This window comes from Rhincodon typus, chromosome 16 (genome assembly GCF_021869965.1).
Source record: "Rhincodon typus isolate 14 chromosome 16, sRhiTyp1.1, whole genome shotgun sequence".
NCBI lineage: Eukaryota > Metazoa > Chordata > Chondrichthyes > Orectolobiformes > Rhincodontidae > Rhincodon > Rhincodon typus.
In genome coordinates, this window is record NC_063347.1 from 4,713,405 (window position 1) to 4,733,752 (window position 20,348).

The following is a 20,348-nucleotide window of genomic DNA, read 5'->3' on the forward strand; positions in this document are numbered from 1 at the left end:
GCTTTTCTGATGAAGGGTCTAGGCCCGAAACGTCAGCCTCTCTGCTCCTATGATGCTGCTCGGCCTGCTGTGTTCATCCAGCCCTGCACCTTGTTGTCATTGAGTTCAATATCTTTAGGGCTTGAGCTCTCCTATGTCCTTACCCCAACCTCAACACCGCACTTTCACCATGGATGTTCAGTCCTTATACACTTGCATCCCCCATAGGGATGGCCTAAAAGCCCTCCGTTTCTTCCGGTCCCCCTCCACTGACACACACGCTCATTCGCTTGGTGGAACTGGTCCTCGTCCTTAACAATTTTTCCTTTGATTCCTCCTACTTCCTACAAATTAAGGGGGGTGGCTGTGGGCACCTGCATGGACCTGAGCTATGCCTGCCTTCTATGTGGGATTCGTGGAACAGTCCCTCTTCAACAACTACACTGGCACCATCCCCCACCTCTTTCTCCACTATATTGATGACTGCATTGGTGCTACCTCATGCTCCCGTGAGGAGTTCTAACAGTTCATCAACTTCACCAATACCCTCCATTGCACCCTCCAATTCACCTGGACCATTTCTGACACCTCCCTCCCCTTCCTAAACATCTTCCTCTCCATCTCCATCTCCAGTAACCAACTCACGACTGACATCCATTTCAAATCCACTGACTCCCATAATTACTTCAACGACACCTCCTCGCACCCACCCTCCTGCAAAAATTCTATCCCATACTCATAATTCCTCTGCCTTGGCCGCATCCGCTCCAGGACGAGATGTTCTACTCTAGGACTTCCCAGATATCCTCCTACTTTAGAGACTGCAGTTTCCCCTCCTCTATTATTATGGATGCCCTCAACCATATATCTCCCACTTCCCGCGCTTCTGCTCTTAAAGCATCTCCCCCACCCCCACCAACAACAATAAGGATAGAGTCCCCTTAGTCCTCAAATACCACCACACCAACCTCTAAATCCAACGCATCATCCTCCGACATTTCTACCACCTACATTTTGGGCCCCACCACCAAAAAAAAGTATAACCCTCAACCCCGCCCCCATCCACTTTTCTGCAAGAACCATTCACTCCATGACTCCCTCGTCGGCTGCACCCTCCCCACCAACCCCTCCTCCACACCAGGTACCTTTTCACCCTGTAACCGCAAGAGGTGCAACACCTGCCCCTACACCTTCCTTCTCACCACCTGTCCAAGGCCTCAAACAATCCTTCCAGATCTGGCAGAGATCCACCTGCACTTCATCCAACCTCATCTACTGTATCCATTGTTCCCGATGTGGTCCCCTCTATATCGGGGAGACCACATTCAGACTTGGGGACCATTTCGCGGAGCATCTGCTCTCTGCATGCACCAACCAACCCGACCTTCCTGTTGCCATCCACATTAATTCCCCCTCCCACTCCCCTGGTATTATGTCCACCCTTGGCCTCCTCCACTGTGAGGGTGAGGCTGAACATAAACTAGGGGAACAACGCCTCCTATTTCGCCTTGGGAGTCTGAATATTGACTTCACCAGCTTTAAAATCTCTCCTCCCTCAACGTGTCCATTTTGCGACTCACCCATCCGCTCCACCCTTCCCACTGACCAACCACAATAACACCCTACCTGCGTCTACTTATCTCCATCTCACTACCCTCTCGCCACCCCCCTCCTTCTCAGCCCTGACGAAGGGTTTCGGCCCGAAACGTTTGACTTTCCTGCTTCCTCGGATGCTGTCTGACCTGCTGTGCTTTTCCAGCTCCACACTTATTGACCCACGCACCAGACCTTGTAATCACATTGTCTGCTATTACATAGAGCCTATTCTTCACCATTAACAGTCCTTCCTAACAGCTATTCACCCTCCTAGCCAGATTGTTATCCACTCCTTTTGATGTCCAACTGTTCTTCTCGCTCTCTTTGGGCTCTATCCCCACCTATATTTTATTTCTTATGCACCTCCTCCCACCCAATCTTCTGCATATAAACCAACATCTTCCTAGCCGCTATCAGTTCTGAGGAAGGGTCACTCAACCCAAAACATTGACTCTGATTTCTGTCCGCAGATGCTGCCAGACCTGCTGAGATTTTTCAACAAATTCTGTTTTTGTCTTTGGAACTAGTTTTTTTTTAAAGACACAGTTTAAAGGCAGGGGATTAAAGTCCGTGGCCATGTAACCAAATGAAATTCAATTTGTAGATGTTGGGCATGTTGTGGCATGTGCTTGGAAGCTGAATACAGTAAGTTCCTCAATGTAAAAGACCACTTGTAGTTCTGGTCTTTGGACTTTATAAGTGGGAATAACTGCTGTTTTAAAGTAAGGGCTGCGGAAGTTTTTGAAAAAAACACATTACCGGTGAAATAACTCCCCAGAGGCTGGTTTCCTATCACCAAGTTACCCTTCCTTTACACAAGGCCTTGACACTGATCCAGCTCCCAGAGTGAACAGGACGTCTGACACTTCTGTTCTTATCGGTCAGCCAGGGCCCCCTAATTGGGGCTGTTAACTTGGTCCAATCAGGGAACTCATTCTATGAAGCTGGCTTACTTCCTTATAGTCACTACAACCGGGACACATTGTAACTGAGATGTTGCATTATTCAAACAGTGGTAGGTGGATGCTAGACATTTTTGCCCTATGGGTGTGACTGGAGGGGCCGTTTTGCCCTGTGACACTCTCTCGATTGGTTTTTCAACCAGGACCAGTTGTGCGTGTTGGGAAGTGATGACCTCTTGATCGCTTGCTGAGTGAGCGCCTACAGCTTTGTGTTGGGCAATACGGCAGAGACAAGGGATTAAAAAAGGATAACCACTTTCAGAGACTGAAAGGGTGAATCTTCAACCAGTAAATAAAAGGTTGAGGATTGGTATGTCCACAACCTCATTTCCTCCTCCAAAGAGTAAAAAGGAACCAGAAGGGAACTGAAGGAAAACATCTCATTAATGCCTGTAATCTGGACTGGTGCCAGAACTGTGCTTCACTGACTTTTTGTTCCCACCAGTAATATTTATGTCTTGTCTCTTTGTCTGTTTGTACGTAAATGGGATCCTTTTTAAAAGGGGGAGTTTAAATTATACAGAGCTGTTAAAAACAAACAAATTGCTAACTTACAAATGATTAATAACAATTTGTTTGCAATAAATGGCTGTTTCCTCATTAAATGCAGAAACCTGGTGAATGTTTTATTTTAACCTGGGCTCAGTTGCTTGATAAATTAGGGACTTTGGGTGGTTTAATTAAACCTTTTCACATTTGTGATGACTCTGGGAGCTGGGGTTTGATGTTTCAGCATACTATCTCAATGAGTCGTGATACAACCAGCAATATCAAGAATAATCAGTCAATCTGCATTTTGATGAGTATCAGGCAGGACACCAGGAAGAACTCCCAAAATGGCAGAAACACTATTGCCTCTGAATTTGAATGTTATGGATTCAAAGAGATTTGAGTACAGTAGTAAAGATGTCTTGCTGCAGTTACTTAGCTTTGAGATGTCTTTTGAGTATTGTGTATTATTTTGGTCCAATGTGGTTGACTCTTAACTGCCCTCTGGGCAATTAGGGATGGGCAATGAATGCTGCCTAGCCAGCGAAACCCTCATCCCATGAATGAGTTTTAAAAAAAAACGTAAGAAGGATAGATTTGCTTGCCACAGAGTGTGCAACGGAAGTTCTAATGCCTGAGATTTTAGGGTTGTTTTATTTGGGGAGATCGTGGAGACTGTCCATATTCCCTACACTTTTGTAAAATGAGGGGTGATTGCCACATTGTATTTTATAAAATTCCTAGAGGGTGTGGCAGGGTGGATGTAGAGGAGATGTTTCCCCTGGCTGATGAGCCTACTATCAAGGGACATAACCTCAGGCTAAGGGCGAGGCCATTTAAATTGTCAAGTCAGAGAATTTCTTCATTCCGAGGGGGTGAATTTCTGGAATTCCCTAACCCAGGGGCTGCAGAAGCTCCATTATTGAGCAAGTTCAAGATACAAATTGGTAGATTTCTGGAGTATAATGATGATGATGAGGGACAGCGCAGGAAAGTGACATCGGAGTAGGTGATTTGGCCTTGAACTAATAGAATGTCAGAGTAGATTCAACAAGTTGAATGACCTACTCCTGTTTGTATATTCCTATGTTGAAGTCACACTCCTGACAAATCTAATTTCAAAATTTTAAACACTTATTGCCAGTGTTTTATCCAGAGTGTTCTGAGATTGTTTTGCCAACAATTAGCTCTTCTTGTAACGACCACCACCATCTCTGCCACCAACCTACACCCACCGAAGTCCCAAATCTGCCGAAGAAATTGGCAAACTGCTTTAAGAAACAACTTTTGAGCTTGCAAGGGAGTTAAGAGTAGTCTGCACATTAACTCTATAGGGCAGAGCTAGAAGTTTCTATTTTATTGTTTTTACAAACCATGAGAGATTCCCCACTTGTGGGAGAATACACAGCATCTGGAAGTGAGGAAGTTCACGTAAGGACAAGAAATGCATGGCCTGTCCTGTGAAAAATTCCTCAGCATTGGTGTTGTAAGTATTTGTTTCTATGATAACATCTTACTGTGCCTGCAGGATATAATGCAGCAACTTTGTCAAGGCTTCTTCTGCAGGACCTCCCAAATCTACTATCTCTGCCTTGAATGCCAAGTGTAGCAAATATATTTTAAAAAATGTATATGGCCATTCTTTGGTCATGTCTTAGTCAAATTAGTGTACCTCCGACCCGCACCCCCCCAACAGCACTGTAGGTATATCTTCACCATACAGACTGAGAAGTTCAAGAAGGCACATTAGCTCTATTTGCTGAGGGCAACTTGAAAGGGGCAATGAATATCCGCCTCACCAACAGTGGTGTCATTCAGAGAGTGATTTTCTTTTTAAAATGAAACCGTATTTGTTCCAAAGGATGGTGAACTTTGAAATGTAATCATTACCATTACACAGATAAATGTGGCAGCCATTTTGCGCAATGCAGAATCCAACATGCGATAAGGATAATGACCAGTGAACCTGAGTGCTGGAGGAGAAAGTAATGAAGAGCAACCTTGCCTGCTCTTCTTCAAAGAGAAATGGTGGATTTTATTTCATAGTCCACCTGAACAAGTAAACAGAGCCTTGGCTTAATGTCTTTTATGACACCACCAGCAATGCAGCTCACTCTCCACTGCACTGGGAGTGTCAGCTGAAACTGTTGGTAGAGTGGTTAAAGGGAGCTTTTACATTGTTGCAGTGGTTGCAGGAGAGAGGCACTTTGGGCTTCTTGAAGGTCCTGTCCGCCATTGGTGACCAGCCAGGATCCAGAGCTGAAAAGTCACCCCTGCCTCAAAAATCCACTGTGTCACTTAAACTGGTTTTGGTTTGGTTTGCAGGTTAGATTACTAACAAACTTCCTAGTCGTATGAGAGACAAACATTTTTTTGTCATGTAAAAGGCTGAAATTTTCATGGTTGTGGAAACATGCTCCTGGAGACTGCATCTTTTTCAGGATGGCAAGTTGCTTGGAGGGGAGCTTGCAGTTGGCAGCGTTCCCATGCATTTGCACATGATATCTCCGTTTTAGGTCCAATTTTTATGGACTAGACTTGTATTTCCTCAGGAACACAAAATTAAGATGCCACCTAAGACACGGAGTTTAAGATGACTACGAAACTTCTTTCCCCAGATTCTTCTCTCCCACATTTCCTCAGGCATGATCTTTTATTGATGACTGGGTGATGGGGTTTGAAGACATTTGAGCTGTGGAAAGCCCAAAAGCAAACATGGTTACTCGTGATAGAGTATAGATCCTTGGGTAGATGTTGACTTATGGCGAACTTTTATTTTAGTTTTGGGGTGTTCCCTACCCCTTAATTCCTTTGACTGGGGGGAAGAAAATGATCAATATTTGTGGAGTTTTTCCAGCCTCAGCGGCTTTATTTTTGGGATGTCAAGGGGAGGGGTGGAAAGTGTTCTAGCTTTCCACTATCCTTAGTGTGAAGAAGTTTTTCCTGAAATCAACCTTGGCTCCAATTTTCAGGTTCTGCCTCTTTTTGTTCTTGACATTCCTACCAGAAGAAGCCACTTTCTGATGATCATAGGAATATTTTGTAGTCATCTTAAAATCCACGTCTTAGATGACCTCTTAATTTTGTGTCCTTGAGAGAATACAAGTTTAGTCCATTAAAAATTAGACCCGAAAGGAGATATTGCATGCAGATACATGGGAACGCTGTCACCTGCAAGTTCCCCGCCCCCCATTTTTCACCTCTTTGCCTGAAGTCATGGGTTACAAGTTCACCTGCTTTCTTCACCTCAGTGATGATTCTTTGTGAGAGTTTCGATAAATGATACCTGGAAACAATGGAATGTCCAAAGCTCAGCCCTGCATTTGAAAGCTCCTCCCCATCCAGCCCAGCTTGTCCCTGCTTCCCTAACCTGTCCTTCCTCCCACCTCAAGCCCCACGCCCATCTCCTACCTACTAGCCTCATCCCGCCCCCTTGACCTACCCCATCCCTAACTCCCCACCTACACTCCCATTTACTGGCTCCATCACCGCCTCTTTGACCTGTCTGTCTCCTCTCCACCTATCTTCTCCTTTTATCCATCTTCTACCCGCCTCCCCCGCTCTCCCTATTTATTTCAGAACCCCCTTCCCCTCCCCCATTTCTGAAGAAGGGTGTAGACCCGAAATATCAGCTTTCCTGCTTCTCTGATGCTGCTTGGCCTGCTGTGTTCAGCCAGCTCTACACCTTGTTATCTCAGATTCTTCAGCATCTGCAGTTCCTACTATCTCTGAGAAATGTATCACTTTTTTTTTCTTGTTCAGCGTCATTGGCCCAAAATCCTGGAATGCTTTATCTAGCAGCAGGTGTACCCATACCAGGTGGGTTACAGCAGTTCAGCAAGGTGGATAACCACCATCTTTACAAAGATATTTGGGGATGGACAACAGCACTTGCTGAGCCAATGACATCCACGTCCCGTGAAGAAATATCTGTTTCAAAAAAGTTTAACCAGATGATTTTTCTTTTGCAGGTGTTTGTCGTTGCAACAGTGGGCATCACACGGGCTATTGTTTCCATGACAGTCAGTGCATCCACCATAGCTATAGTAACAGACAAGGTAAGTCGAGATAAGTTCCCCCCTTCCCTCCATTCCTTTTGTTAGATTTATGTGTCACACAAACAGAATTGTTACTATGCACAAGGAGGCCAACAGTTGTAAAGTCTTTCAGGATTGGTTTGAAGACTTGAGTATTACAATCCTGGCATAGTACACTCATTGCTGTTATCTGGGGTGTACAGTCATCAGGATAGAGAGACCAGATGCTTTCTCATACAAAATTTGGGGGACATGAGTTTTGTTTGGTATATCACGCCATTGTCAGAAAATAAGGATATATTCTTTAATCTGGAATGAAGAGTACTAAATTGGTTTTTATATCTATTTTCTTTCAGTCCAGTATTCAGAGATTTTTGAGAGCCTTTCTTTCCCCTCCAATATTTCTTCTTTTCCTGAGGACATTGATATCTCCGTTAGGGTGCAGTTCCAACGGTGGCACTTAGCCTGGGGACTAGCCCCAAAATACTCACTCACTTGTGACAGGTGTGACAAGAAGAGCTGTTCAACTTCCTGACCTTGAAAGGTCTTGCAGGTTAGCTCAGTCCTGTTTCTCAATCCCCATCCACACATTTACACTTTGCACGAAGGCATCATTGGATGGCATCAGGAGCAGAAAGTAAACGGGATTTGGTGTGAGGTAGGATTTAGGCAGTAGAGCTTTGAATTTAAGTTTATAGAATATGGGAGGCTAGGCCAGAAAAGCTTTGAAATAATAGTGGTGAAATGAATAGTAAAATATTTTGAGCAGTTCATCCACTCATGATTGATTGATTTGTTATTTCTCTTTTAGATTCTTTGGGAGATCTCACGATTTTTTCTGTTGGCGACTGAGCTGAGTGTAATAATATTAGGTTTGGCTTTTGGTAAGGTATCAAGTTTGATGACTTTGGCTCCCTGTTGAGCAAGCTCTTGATCTTAAAGTTCCTACTGTTGTTTTTTTTTTGAAATCCTCCAATGGCCTCGCACCTCCCTACTTCTGTAAAGTCTTCCAACCCTAAATCCACCTGATATCTCTGGTCCTCTAATTCTGAATCTAATGCAAGCTGGATTTTATTTGTTACACTGTTGTTGGCTCTAACTGCCTGGGCACAAAGCTCTGGAATTCCTTTCCTGAACATCCCTGTCCATCTACTTCGCAATCTTCCTTTTTAAGACATTCCTTGAAACCTACCTCTTTGACCAAGCTTTTGGTCATCTGCATTCATGTCACCTTGGGTAGATTACTGTCCAAGTTGTCTTGGCAGTGCTCCTGTGAAGCACCTTTATACATTCTACAATTTTAAAGGTATGGTAGAAATTATAGCTGCTAATCATTTGACGAGGAAATATACTTTGAATTTTCATGCACTGAATATATACTGATTATAATGTATCTTCTTTGCTTTCTCATTTTTCTTGGATACAGGACACCTTGAAAGTAAATCAAGCATCAAGCGTGTCTTGACCATAACTACAGTACTTGCTCTGGCCTACTCGATTACACAGGTCTGTCTGAAAGCTCTAATGTTTTGTTTTCACATTTCTCTTTCCCAGCTCATTTCGTGCACTGTTGTCTCTGTCTCTGAGGCAAGACATTGTGAATTCAAGCCGCAGTCCAGAGACGTGTACACAATCCACATTGACATTCCTGATACAAACCTGATGGAGAGTTGTATTGTGTGTGTTGACATGTTTTGATTCAACATCATTAGATATTAGATAAAACATGCCTGCCCCCTCAGGTTGACTTACAACTTCACAAAAACAAAACCAGGAACTGTGGATGCTGAAGTTCTGAAATAAAAACAGAAATTGCTGGAGAAACTTAGCAGGTCTGGAAGCATCTATGGACAGAAAACAGAGTTAACGTTTCGGGTCCCGAAGAACGGTTACTGGTTTCGAAATGTTAACTGTGTGCTTTCTTTCTACAGATGCTGCCAGACTTCCTGACATTCATCAGCTTTCTGTTAAAGTATGTTTCTCTTAAAACTTCTAACGTCTAGTTGAAGATGAGCTGGCAAGTTCTGGCCAATATTTATCCCTTCACCAATGTTACTTTAGAACAAAGAAAAAAGATCTGGGCATTATCACATTGGCTTTTTATTTGGTATCTTGCAGGGTGCAAGTTGGTTGGCATGTTTCCTACAGTACAACAGTGATCACACATGGAGTATTTAATTGCATCTGGATGGCCTGAGATTGTGAAAGGCACTATATAAATGAACATTATTTGTTTCTGTGGGTGTAGTAGGGAATCTAGTAAAAGTGAAGAATAATCCATTTTGAGAAAATGATTCAAACATTTGGGATATAGAACCTAACTTTCTTCTTTGATCAACTTTCAGTAGCTGATCTGTCCCCACAAATCACCATATAATCTGATATTGGTGATGTTGGTGTGCTTACACATTGCCTTTCATATTTCTATTACTACATGATATATAGGAGACATGGTTAGTAAAGTTGTGGATGACTTCAAAAGTGGTAGTATAGTGAACAGTGAAGAAGATTATCTAAGATTACAAAAAGATGTTGATCAATTGGGTCAGTGGGCTGAGGAGTGGCAGATGGAGTTTAATTTGGATAAATGCAAGGTATTACATTTTGGCAAATTTTGGTTGTACATATTTGTTGTACAATTAATAGTAGGGCACTGGGTAGTATTGTAGAACAGAGACTCCTAGGGGGTTCAGGTGCATAATTCTTTGAAATTTTCATCATGGGGTAGATTGGATGGTTAAAGTGTTTAGCATGCTTGCCTTCATTGACCAGACCTTTGAGTACAGGAGTTGGAATATCATGTTGATGTTGTACGGGGTATTGATGAGGCCTCTTCTGGAGTACTATGTACAGGTCTGATCACCCTGTTATAACAGGGATATTATTAAACTGGAGAGGTTCCAGAAAAGATTTAACAGGATGTCGCTGGGAATGGAGGGCGTCAGTTATAAGGAGAGGCTGGATAGACTGAGGCTTTTTTCACTGCGCATAGAAAGTTGAGGGGTGACCTGATCTATGCCCCTCATTATTTTATAAACCTCTATAAGGTGAATAGCAAACATCTTTTCCCTAAGGTGGGCGAGTTCAAAACTAGGGGGCATAGTTTTAAGGTGAGAGGAGAAAAGATTTAAAAAGGACACGAGGGGCAACTTTTTTACACAGTGGTTCGTGTGTGGAATAAACTTCCTGAGGAAGTAGTGGTTGCAGGTACAGTTACAACACTTAAAAGACATTTGGATAAGTACATGAATAGGAAAGGTTTGGAGGGATATGGATCAAAAAGTGGGACTAGGTTGGGAACATAGTTGATGTGGACTAGTTGGACCGAAGGGCCTGTTTCCATGCTGTTTGACTGTGTGTGCATGTTGCGCCTACATAATTATTTCATTTCCTGTAAAGTGCTTTGTGGAGCACTGTTATATGCTAATGTCTGTCTCTTCCTTCCTTCGTTCTCTATTGTTCTCCCATCCCTTCTCCTTTTATTCCCTCTTCTCTGTCCCTTCTTAGGTAGGAATACGAAACTTTGATTTCAAAATGTAGAAGATCGAAAGGTTTAACCCTGAGTTTGTGTTAGTAGGGAACCCCGTTTATCTCTGAGCAGCCCTGATGCGCCGTGTTAATGAAAACAGTGAATTTTGAACGCAATTGTGTTGAACTGATTGCTCGTAATCTTGTGCAACACTAATTCAAAGCCGGAGTGTTTTGCAATCAGGACACCCTGGGTTTAAAGAGATACCAGACAGGAATATTTTGCATGGGCTTGTGATGTAGATTATGAAACCTCTATTGGTAACATTTGGGAGAATCTGAGGCTGCCAGAGAATCTATTCCACTCTGTTTTGCTGTTGAGATGCTCTTTTAAAATCAAAATGTTTGACTAAACTTTTGGGCACTTGTTCTAATCTCTTTTATGGAGCTTGGTGTCAAATTTTGTTCCAAAATTGATCTGTAACTGTGAAGTGTATGGGACATTTTATTATACTTGAGTTGTCATATGAATGCAAATTGCTGTCATTGTTTGTGGCACCACACTCCCTCCCCCTGTGGAATGTGGCAAACCAAGGGCAAATGTTCTGGATTGCCACGAGATAAAGCATGGCACAACTTCGAGGCTGCTTCCTGTAGACAGGCAAAAAAGATGATTTGATTGAAATTGATGTCAAGCCTTTCACAACTTTAGGGCAACCTTAAGCACTTTATAGCAAACAAAATACTTCTGAAACGCTATCATTGTTTGTATTGTGGGAAACACTACAGCCAGTTTGCACCCACATGTTACACTAACCAGATAACCTGTTTTTCATGTTTTAAAAGGCCAAATACATGTCAGGACACCAGAAAGAACCCTTCTGTAATAGTGGCCATGGGATAGAAGACCACAAGATGTAGCAGAAGCAGGCCATTCAGCCCATTGAGTCTGCTCTGCTCCTTGTTGAGATTATGGCTGAATTGATAATCCTCAACTCCACCTTCATTATCCGCATACCCCTTGATTCACTTACTGGGTAAAAATCTGTCTATTGCAGCCTTGAATAGACTAAATGCCCAGCCTCTGTAGAAAGAAATTCCACCGATTTTTGTCACCATCTGAGAGAAGAAGCTCCATATCTTCTCTGTATCTGGATCTCTTGCACCCAGCCGAGAGGAAATATAGGAACTTGAAGTAATATCCGAAATGAATGACAAGACCTCCAACAGTGTAGCACACCTTCAGTACTTCATTGCAAGTGTCAGCTTAAATTTTGGGCTCAAGTATCTGATGCAAGGCAGGACTGATATCAGAGAGATGAGGCTAATGCATTGTGTCTATTTATATAGTGACTGTCTCAGACTGCAGATGTCCCCAAAGAGTTTCAAGTCCTGTAAAGAGCGTTTAAAGTATATTTTAAAAAGAAACCCAAAGAACTGCAGATGCTGGAAATCGGAAACAAAAATCTAGATTGCTGGAACAACTCAGCAGGTCTGGCAGCATCTGTGGAGAGAAAAAGAGGTAATGTTTCAGGTCAGGTGATCCTTCAGAAGCCACCTTCTGAAGAAGAATCACTGGACCCGAAACATTAACTGTCTTATCTCTCTCCACAGGTACTGCCAGACCAGCTGTGCGGTTTCAGCAATTTCTCTTTCTCGTTTTTGAAGTATATTCCCTGTTGCTGAGCAGGTTATTATGCACACAGCAAGATCCCAAATACATCAATTAAACGTACTGGATAAGAAATATCTGTTGCACGAGATGCCGGCAAGCATCGTCTGCTCTCGGGTTTCGTGTTTGATGCCCGTCGTCTATAGTAGTTGCCTCACTACTCACCCCCAGAATTTCCCCACTCCTCCTCTTCTCAGCCAGGTATTGTGGCTCAGAGGCACTTCATGTTAGGTTGTCAGGGCATGGATCTGGCATCTTGTGAAGTCACGAATCCAACCAGTGCTGTAACTTTTGAGGCTTTTTAACTTGGGTGCAATTTTTTTTAACAGTGCCTTTTCCACACTTGAGTAATCAAATTTTATTTTAATATTGCCAATGCAATGTGTCAGCCAGGAGTGCAGGATGAGGAGGTGAGGAGGAAAGTCTCCTTTGGCTTGTCAGATTGGTAACTTCCTATGTTCCCCCTTTTCTAGGGAACCCTGGAGATCTTGTATCCTGATGAGCACCTGTCCCCTGAGGACTTCAACGTTTATGGACATGGGGGCCGCCATTTCTGGCTTGCCAGTTCTTGTTTCTTCTTTCTGGTAAGCAATGTTAAAGCACTTTGTATTTAATATTTGCTTCAAGGCATGTGTTTGCATAAGTAGTTTCCAGGTGATGATTCATCTCTCATCCCATACATTCCTACACTCCTCTTTGCCAACGTGTTTATTGGGCTACAATCAACAAACCTACAGAATTGGACCCCATATATAAACCCATACAGATCAAAACCGGAAATGACACTACTCGCCATAACAGACCGGACAGTATAAATTCCAAGTGGAGTAGAATAACATCGCTCCATCGGAGGCTCCACTGATGATGTCACCTAACATGGTGATGAAACGTCTGAACAAAAACAAGCCCATTTGGCGAGCAAGTCAACAACCTCTTTCTGCCTACCTTTGTAGGCTTCTACTAACACTCCATTGTGTGTCCCAGATAACAGCTGGGTAGCAAACTTCACACTTAACTTGTCTTCTTTGGAAACACAGATCTGTCACTTGACTAATATTTCCCAGATTCCAGCCTTTGACCGACTCCTGTACGACATTGCCCAAAATAATCTGTTCTGCATAGAAGCTCATACTTGTATATACACTTCTGTTAAAATATAATATTTATGTAAAAAAATATTGCATGCAATTTAAGCAAATACACAACAAAAGTAAACATTCTATAAATGTTGCGAAGACACTTTTATTTTACATTGTTTTACTTCCATTCCTTTTTATTCTTGCATTCTCTCTCCAATCATTGTAAAAGAAGTTTAGAAGCAATTTACAGGAATGGTTCCAGGGATGAGAAACTTAAGTGATTGGGACAGATTGGAGAAATTGTTACTGTTCTTCATAGAATCCCTACAGTGTGGAAGCAGACCATTCAGCCCAGTGACTCCATACCAACCTCTTGAAGAGCATCCCTCCCAGACGATCTGCCAATGCCACACCCTTTACCCTATCCCTGAATTTCCCATGGCTAAACCACCTAACCTACACATCCCTGGACACTATGGGACAATTTAACATGGCAAGTTCGCCTAACCTGCATATCTTTGGACTGTGGGAGGAAATCAGAGCACCCAGAGGGAGCCCTCACAGACATTGGGAGAATGTCTGTCTGTCTGTCGTTCGTTCTTTGTGGAGTTTGCACAGTCACCTGAGGGTGGAAGTGAACCCAGGACCCTGGCACTGAAGGGCAACAGCGCTAACTACTGAGCCATTGTGCCCCCCTACACCCCTCCCCCCACCTTCTTGGAGCAAATAAATCTGAGAGGAGACTTGATTTGAGGTTTTCAAATTCGTAAGCAAGCTGGATAGAGTAATGAGAACAAGAATGACTGGGCATTGATTTTAAAGTCATCTGGGGGGGAAATAAAGCAAGTGAGCAGTGACGAAAACCTTTCCAGTGAGTTGTAAGGGTATGGAATGCACTGTGTGGAAATGCGTGGGGGTAGGTTCAATTGAGGCATTCAAAGGGTCATCAAATTATTTGGATAGAGGTGGTATGCAAGGGTGTGGGGAGAAAGCAGGAGATTGGTGTTTGTTAACGATGCACATTTAACAAACTGATGCAGGAATGACGAACTGAGTGCTATAGCAATCCTGTGGTATGATATTTTCTAATACATAACTGCCATTACATTCATTTCATTTTCTAAATAATTTCAGTCTACCATTTAAACTGTTTTAACATTGTTTTAAAATGTCATTAGCCCAGATCTTCCAATAGAAAGATAGTTCTTGCAGTAACCTAGACAGGAGTTGCACATTGGGACCATATGGAAGACCTGATGCAGCTAACCCCTTGGAATGATAGGAATTACCTGGTATCTGGAACCCTCTGAAAGTGTCCCGGACTCTGAGTTAGACCAACATATTTTAGATTGTTCTGGCATTCTTAGCTGACTAAGTTACCCAGGAGAAGTTGGAGGAAAGAAAACCTACATCAGTGCCTGTGTAACTGTTAAATTTCAGCCCCCTTCCGATCTCCCAGATCACCCTCCACCAATTCCATCCTATGTATCTGCCACCTACTTCACCTCCTCACTAACGTGATATGTACTGAAATTTAATTGCACATGCCTTCCAGTGTTAATCCTCGTGGTTTTTTGCTGCTGTCTTTTGAGGTGTTAATTGGTCCTCTGATGCTTTGTGTGTTTGTGGGGAGTGCGTGGTGTTGCAGGGTAGGTGGAGGTGCTGGTTTCAACTCTGTCGAGGTTTGGACAGCACTTGTGATGGCAGCATCCTGCTGCAGTCAGATTCCAAGGCCTGGCTGCTAAAATCACAGAAAGGTGAGTGCACAGATCTGCTCTGACAGACCTGGAAGTTCTGAACCATGATTTATTCACAACTAAAATACACCACCCAGTGGTGCATTCTGTGCAATGCATTAATCAAAAAATCTTCAATTTTCCATTTGTAGCTCCCTAACAGACACTAGCTATAATATATATCTTTATGCTTTATACCCACTTTCTTTTCTCTCATCACTGAGAACCTCCACAGGAGATTGACTAGGAGTTTAGCTTTTTTCAAAATGATTTTCTTTTCACTCTGATATTTGACATGTAGCCACTTAACCAGATTGATTTATTATCACGTGTACCGAAATACAGTGAAAAGCTTTGTTTGAGTGGTACAGGCCGATCATGGTAAGGAAAGGATGTAGAGATCAAAAAGACTTGGACAGAGGCATACAGGTTACATCGCACAGGGTGTGCACTAGGTGAGATCAACGTTAGCAAGATCAGCGTTTATTTGAGGCTAGAGAGTCCTTTCATCAGTCTGATAACAGTCGGGAAGAAACTGTTCCTGAACCCACTGGCTTTTGTATCTTCCTGACGTAAGAGGTTGTAGGAGAGCATTACTGGGGTGCGATGGTGATGGCAGCAAGCCGTATAAACTGAGTCTGTGGATGGAAGGTTGGCTTCTGCCATGGTCTGGGCTGTGCACACCACCGTCTGAGATGAGACAAGTTTAAGGTAATTGGAAGAAGGTCCATGGGATTTGGCCCTTTTTTTTTTTTTTTGAGGCAGTGCTGACTCGCTGCGCCCTGAATGTAGCCATTCCTGCTCCTTACCTCTTTCCTTTAGCCTTGTAAATTTGTTTTTCTTCTGTCTTTGATCCAGTTTTTGAAGCCTGAACTGGGATGTGCCCCCACCACCCTATCAAGCAGTGCATTCCAGACCCTAACTATCACTGCACGACAAAATGCTATGAAACCTTTTTCCTCCTCTCCACACTAGCAAACGGTGCAATCCTTTAAGAAGGTGTCATCTGTTCTCGGTCCTTTTGTCAACGGATGAGGTGCTGTCTGTGTCCCGTGTCTGTATCCTTAGTGATTTTAAAAGACCCTCTCCGAAGTCATATGACACCAGGTTTATTTAAAATGAACAAGCTTTCACAGTGCTGCTCCTTCATCAGGTGAAGTGACTTCTGACTTTGTTCACCCCAGTCCAACACCGGCTTCTCCACATCACGGTTATCTTTAAAAAACCCTGACTCCTTATCACTTTAAACCAGTGTAAAATTGAGAAGTTTTGTGTTTTTTTGAGTGGTCATCTGGAGAGATTAGCGAACCCCGTGCTTCCCTTCAAATGTAGAAGGGTATGATTTAATAGGAGTGTCCAACTCGTAAATGTTTTGATTTGAGTATGTAGGGAGAAAGTGCCTTCACTGGCAGATGGGTCAGTAACCAGAGGAACAGATTTAATGTAAATTGCAAAAAGAACCAGAGGAGATTTTTTGTGTTTTTTTTTTGAACTCCGGCAAGTTATAAACTGGAATGTTCTGCCTGGAAGGGTAGTGGAAGCAGATTCTGTAATAACTTCCAAAATAGATTCTATTTTTCTGTTAAAAATGCTCCACTTTACCCATGTGTCTTGCAGACTCCCCCGGTACACTTGGACCCTGCTTGGACGCTGCTTGAGTAGGTCCCAGTAGACCCCCATTTGAATTTCATGAGCATCTGTGCAATATTAATCCACCTTCCCTACCCTCAAGCTCTTTCTGTCCAGGAATGTTAAAAAGAACAAATTAGACTCAAGAAGTATTTTGGCAAACAGTTTGTAATTTGCATAAGTTGTACAAAATCTCGATTTTGCTTTTTTTAAAACTATCCATGCAGCTCCTGCCACTGCATAGCGATGAAAAGTCTGTTCATGTCCTTGATGTGAGCCTTAAATCAGGGTTTGATGCTCACTTCCTCTATAGGCACGTACCACTGGCAGTGGTACATCATGGAACGCTCACCATGCTTGTGTTTGGCACTCTGGTCGCTGCCACACTCTTCTTGCTCTTATCAGCGCTCTTTTCAGCACTCTATTCCCTCTCTCTAGTCACTGGCCTGCTCGGAGAATGGAACAGGTCATTGAGCTGGAGCAAGGCAGCAAGGGGTCAGGAGAGGACGTGGGGCTGAATGAATATTGTGGTTCTAGTATTTTAATTGAATTGATTTTTAAAAAGCTTTTGAAAATAAGCCCTTTGAACTGCTCCTATCTCTTTGACAAACCGTTGCCTGTGGCATCACTTGCAGTCATAATGCAGGCACCACACCTGTGTGGGTGGTGACTGTGCCCCCACAGTCTTCGCATGGTCTTTTAATGTGTATTTTTCTCTAGGTATGGGTGTTGCTGTCAAGGCCATCTCAATGTTTTTGGGAAGATGGTCAGCTGTGTTGAATTGCTGTAGTCTGTGTGGTGTAGGGACTCCAACAGTTAGGGAAGGAATTCCAGGATTTTATAACCGTAGAATCCCCACAATGTGAAAGTAGGCCATTCAGCCCATTGAGTCCACACTGACCCTCCAAAGAGCATCCCACCCATACCTATCCCTATAACCCTGCATTCCCATGGCCAATCTACCTAACCGACACATCCATGGACACTGGGCAATTTAGTATGGCCAATCAACCTAACCTGCTCATCTTTGGACTGTGGACCGGAGCACCCAGAGAAAAGCCACGCAGACGTGGGGAGAGTGTGCAAACTTCACATAGACAGTCGCCTGAGGGTGGAATTGAATCCATATCCCTGGCACTGAGAGGCAGCAGTGCTAACCACTGAGCCGCTGCAGATCAGTCAATCTCTTTTTTTTTAATATAAACTTAGGGGTTTCGAAATACATGGTGATATAATGACTGTTGCAACTTATCGTGCAGAAACCCAAAGCTCACTGTTTTGTGGCAAGTTGCTCCATAGCATTCAAGCCTGCTCTGCAAATGCCACCGTTCCAGCACGAGCAGCTCCTCAATGCCTTTCATCCACTGCAGTTCAAGAACTTTGTGCCATGTTGAAAAGCAAGGGCAAGTAGAAGTTGACAGGCCTGCTCAACTCGCTCCATTCCAATGTGATGCATTCACAGGTATCATTGAGCACCTTGCACCATCTCTGAAAAGCAAATTTAGGACAAAAGCGCTCCATTCCTTAAGACAAGGGAGCAATGGTCCAGGTGCCGTATTGTTTCTATTGTGTCTTCAGTGTTGCTGGGTCACGGTTCTGGAACTCCCTTCCTGATGGTACTGAGGGTGTATATGCATCCCGTGGACAGTGGCTGTTCAAGCAAGTGGCTCACCACCACCTTCTCGAGGGCATCTGGGGATGTGCAATAAATGCTGGCCCAGGCAGTGACGCTCACATCCTGAGAATTATCTTTTTAATGGACTTCATTAAATCAATACCCACTGCATGATTAGGTTTACTGCCTGGAGCATGATGCTATATTCAAGATTGTGTTTGAAATCTGTACACTTAAAGATTTGTGTCTTTCACTTTTGTTTTATGTTCTCACACACAGAATCCAACTGTGATCTTGGTTGTGTTTCGTACAAGTGGGCTAGGTGATTGGATAGTGTTTTCTGATGGCATAATCTTACTTGTCCTCTTTCTCACCCTGATTTGATCCAGCATGGTCATTGTTTAAGACTGTAGTGTAGATTTATGAAGGGCAATAGATTTCCCCCATCCGAAACTTTGCCTACATCTTTCACTGGGTCCTATTCACCCATCAGCGCCCCTCCATGTACATACAGAGATGCGCACACACAAATATGCTTTGGTGCTTGGCCTGCATTGCCCAAGTTTTAGAATTTGCATGTTTTTCATTTCCATATCCTTATCTGGCCTTGTGCCATCTCCATCTCTGTCACCTTCTTCAGCTTGGAAACAGCAGTTTGGATTGCAAATCTGGCAACCAGGCTTCAATTAATTTTGAAGTTGGCTGTGGCTGAGCTCCCTGCACCTGTAGCTGGGAGATTTGTTGTGAATGCTGATGGATTGGAAGTGACTTGAGTCTGTTGCTCATCTGCTGCCCTCTGGTTGCTAATCTGCCACTCATGCCTGCTTCTTCCCTGTAAAGGACTGTCGCCGACAGATGGAAAGGAGGTTGAGGAAAACTGAAATGAAGTAATGTTGCCCGTATTCCCAATTCTCACCTGAGCCTTGTTTGCCCGTCACTCCTCTGCTTGCTGACCTACGTTTGGCTTCAGTGTAGTACTGTCTCAAATTTACAAATCTCATACCAGTGTTCAAATCCTTCCATGATATTTTGCCTTCACTATGCACCCATCTCTGTAACCTCTGCCAGCCGTACAACCTTTCAAAATCAAAATCGTTGCTCCGGTTCTGTCCTTGTGAGCACCTTGAATTTTAATTTCTTTTATTCACTCATGGGATTTGGGCATCTCTGGTCAGGCCAGCATTTATTGCCCATCCCTAAATTTCCCAGAGGGCAGTTCAGAATCAACCACATTGCGATGGTTGTGGAGTTACGTGTAAGCCAGACCAGGTGAGGATGACAGAATTTCCTCCCCTAAAGAACATTAGTGAACAGATGGGTTTTTTGGACAATCAACAATGGATTAATGGTCATCATTAGACTCTTAATTCCAAATTCTTTATTTTTATTGAATGAAAATTCCACCATCTGTCATGGTGGGATTTGAATCTGGTTCCCCAGAATATTAGCTGAGCTTCTAGATTAATAGTCCAGCAATAATACCACCAGGCCACTGCCATATTCAGTCAACTCAGCTCTCAGTTCTGGAATTCCATCAGTAAGCATTTCTGTCTGTCTCTCTCTCTCTCTCTCTCTCTCTCTGGCCCTTTTTAAGCTGCACCTTAAAACCGCTGATCAAACTTTTGATCATCTGTCTGTGATCTCCTTTTCTGCCTCTGTTGATCATATTTTGTTGATTGTAAATGTGCTTCATAAGAATACCGTATTAAAGGGGAGATATAATCGCAGTTGAATCGTCATTCACAAGTGAGCCTGTATGGCAGAAGTTGCGTGATATGACACTAATAAACTCTATCCTGAAATTCTGCCTGACTTTGTTTCATTATTTGTTCAAGTAACACAACAATTGCTGGTGAGGCCAGTACTTGTTTCTGCTCATCCCTAATTGCCCCTGAGCCTTGAACCACCACATAATGGTTTTCTTTGTGCAGTTTGATCCAAATGAGTTCATTTCAGAGGGCAGTTAAGAGTCATTACATTGCTATGGGTCTGGAGTCACATGCAGGCCAGACCAGGTAAGGATGGCAGATTTCCCTTCCTAAAAGACATTAGTGAACCAGAAGGGTTTGTTTCTTGTTAAATTACA

The 20,348-nt window shown here is 43.2% G+C and overlaps 1 protein-coding gene across 4 annotated transcripts in view; it reads left to right on the forward strand.

The window, feature by feature from the left end:
- tpra1 (transmembrane protein, adipocyte asscociated 1) overlaps positions 1-20,348 on the forward strand; it is a 65,178-nt gene that overhangs the window by 34,398 nt on the left and 10,432 nt on the right. For all 4 annotated transcript variants that reach the window (XM_048606564.1, XM_048606566.1, XM_048606565.1 and 1 more), the window contains exons 4-7: positions 6,998-7,084; positions 7,875-7,947; positions 8,490-8,569; positions 12,677-12,787. In XM_048606564.1, coding sequence (XP_048462521.1) covers positions 6,998-7,084; positions 7,875-7,947; positions 8,490-8,569; positions 12,677-12,787 — 351 coding nt within the window. The remainder of the gene's footprint in view (positions 1-6,997; positions 7,085-7,874; positions 7,948-8,489; positions 8,570-12,676; positions 12,788-20,348) is intronic.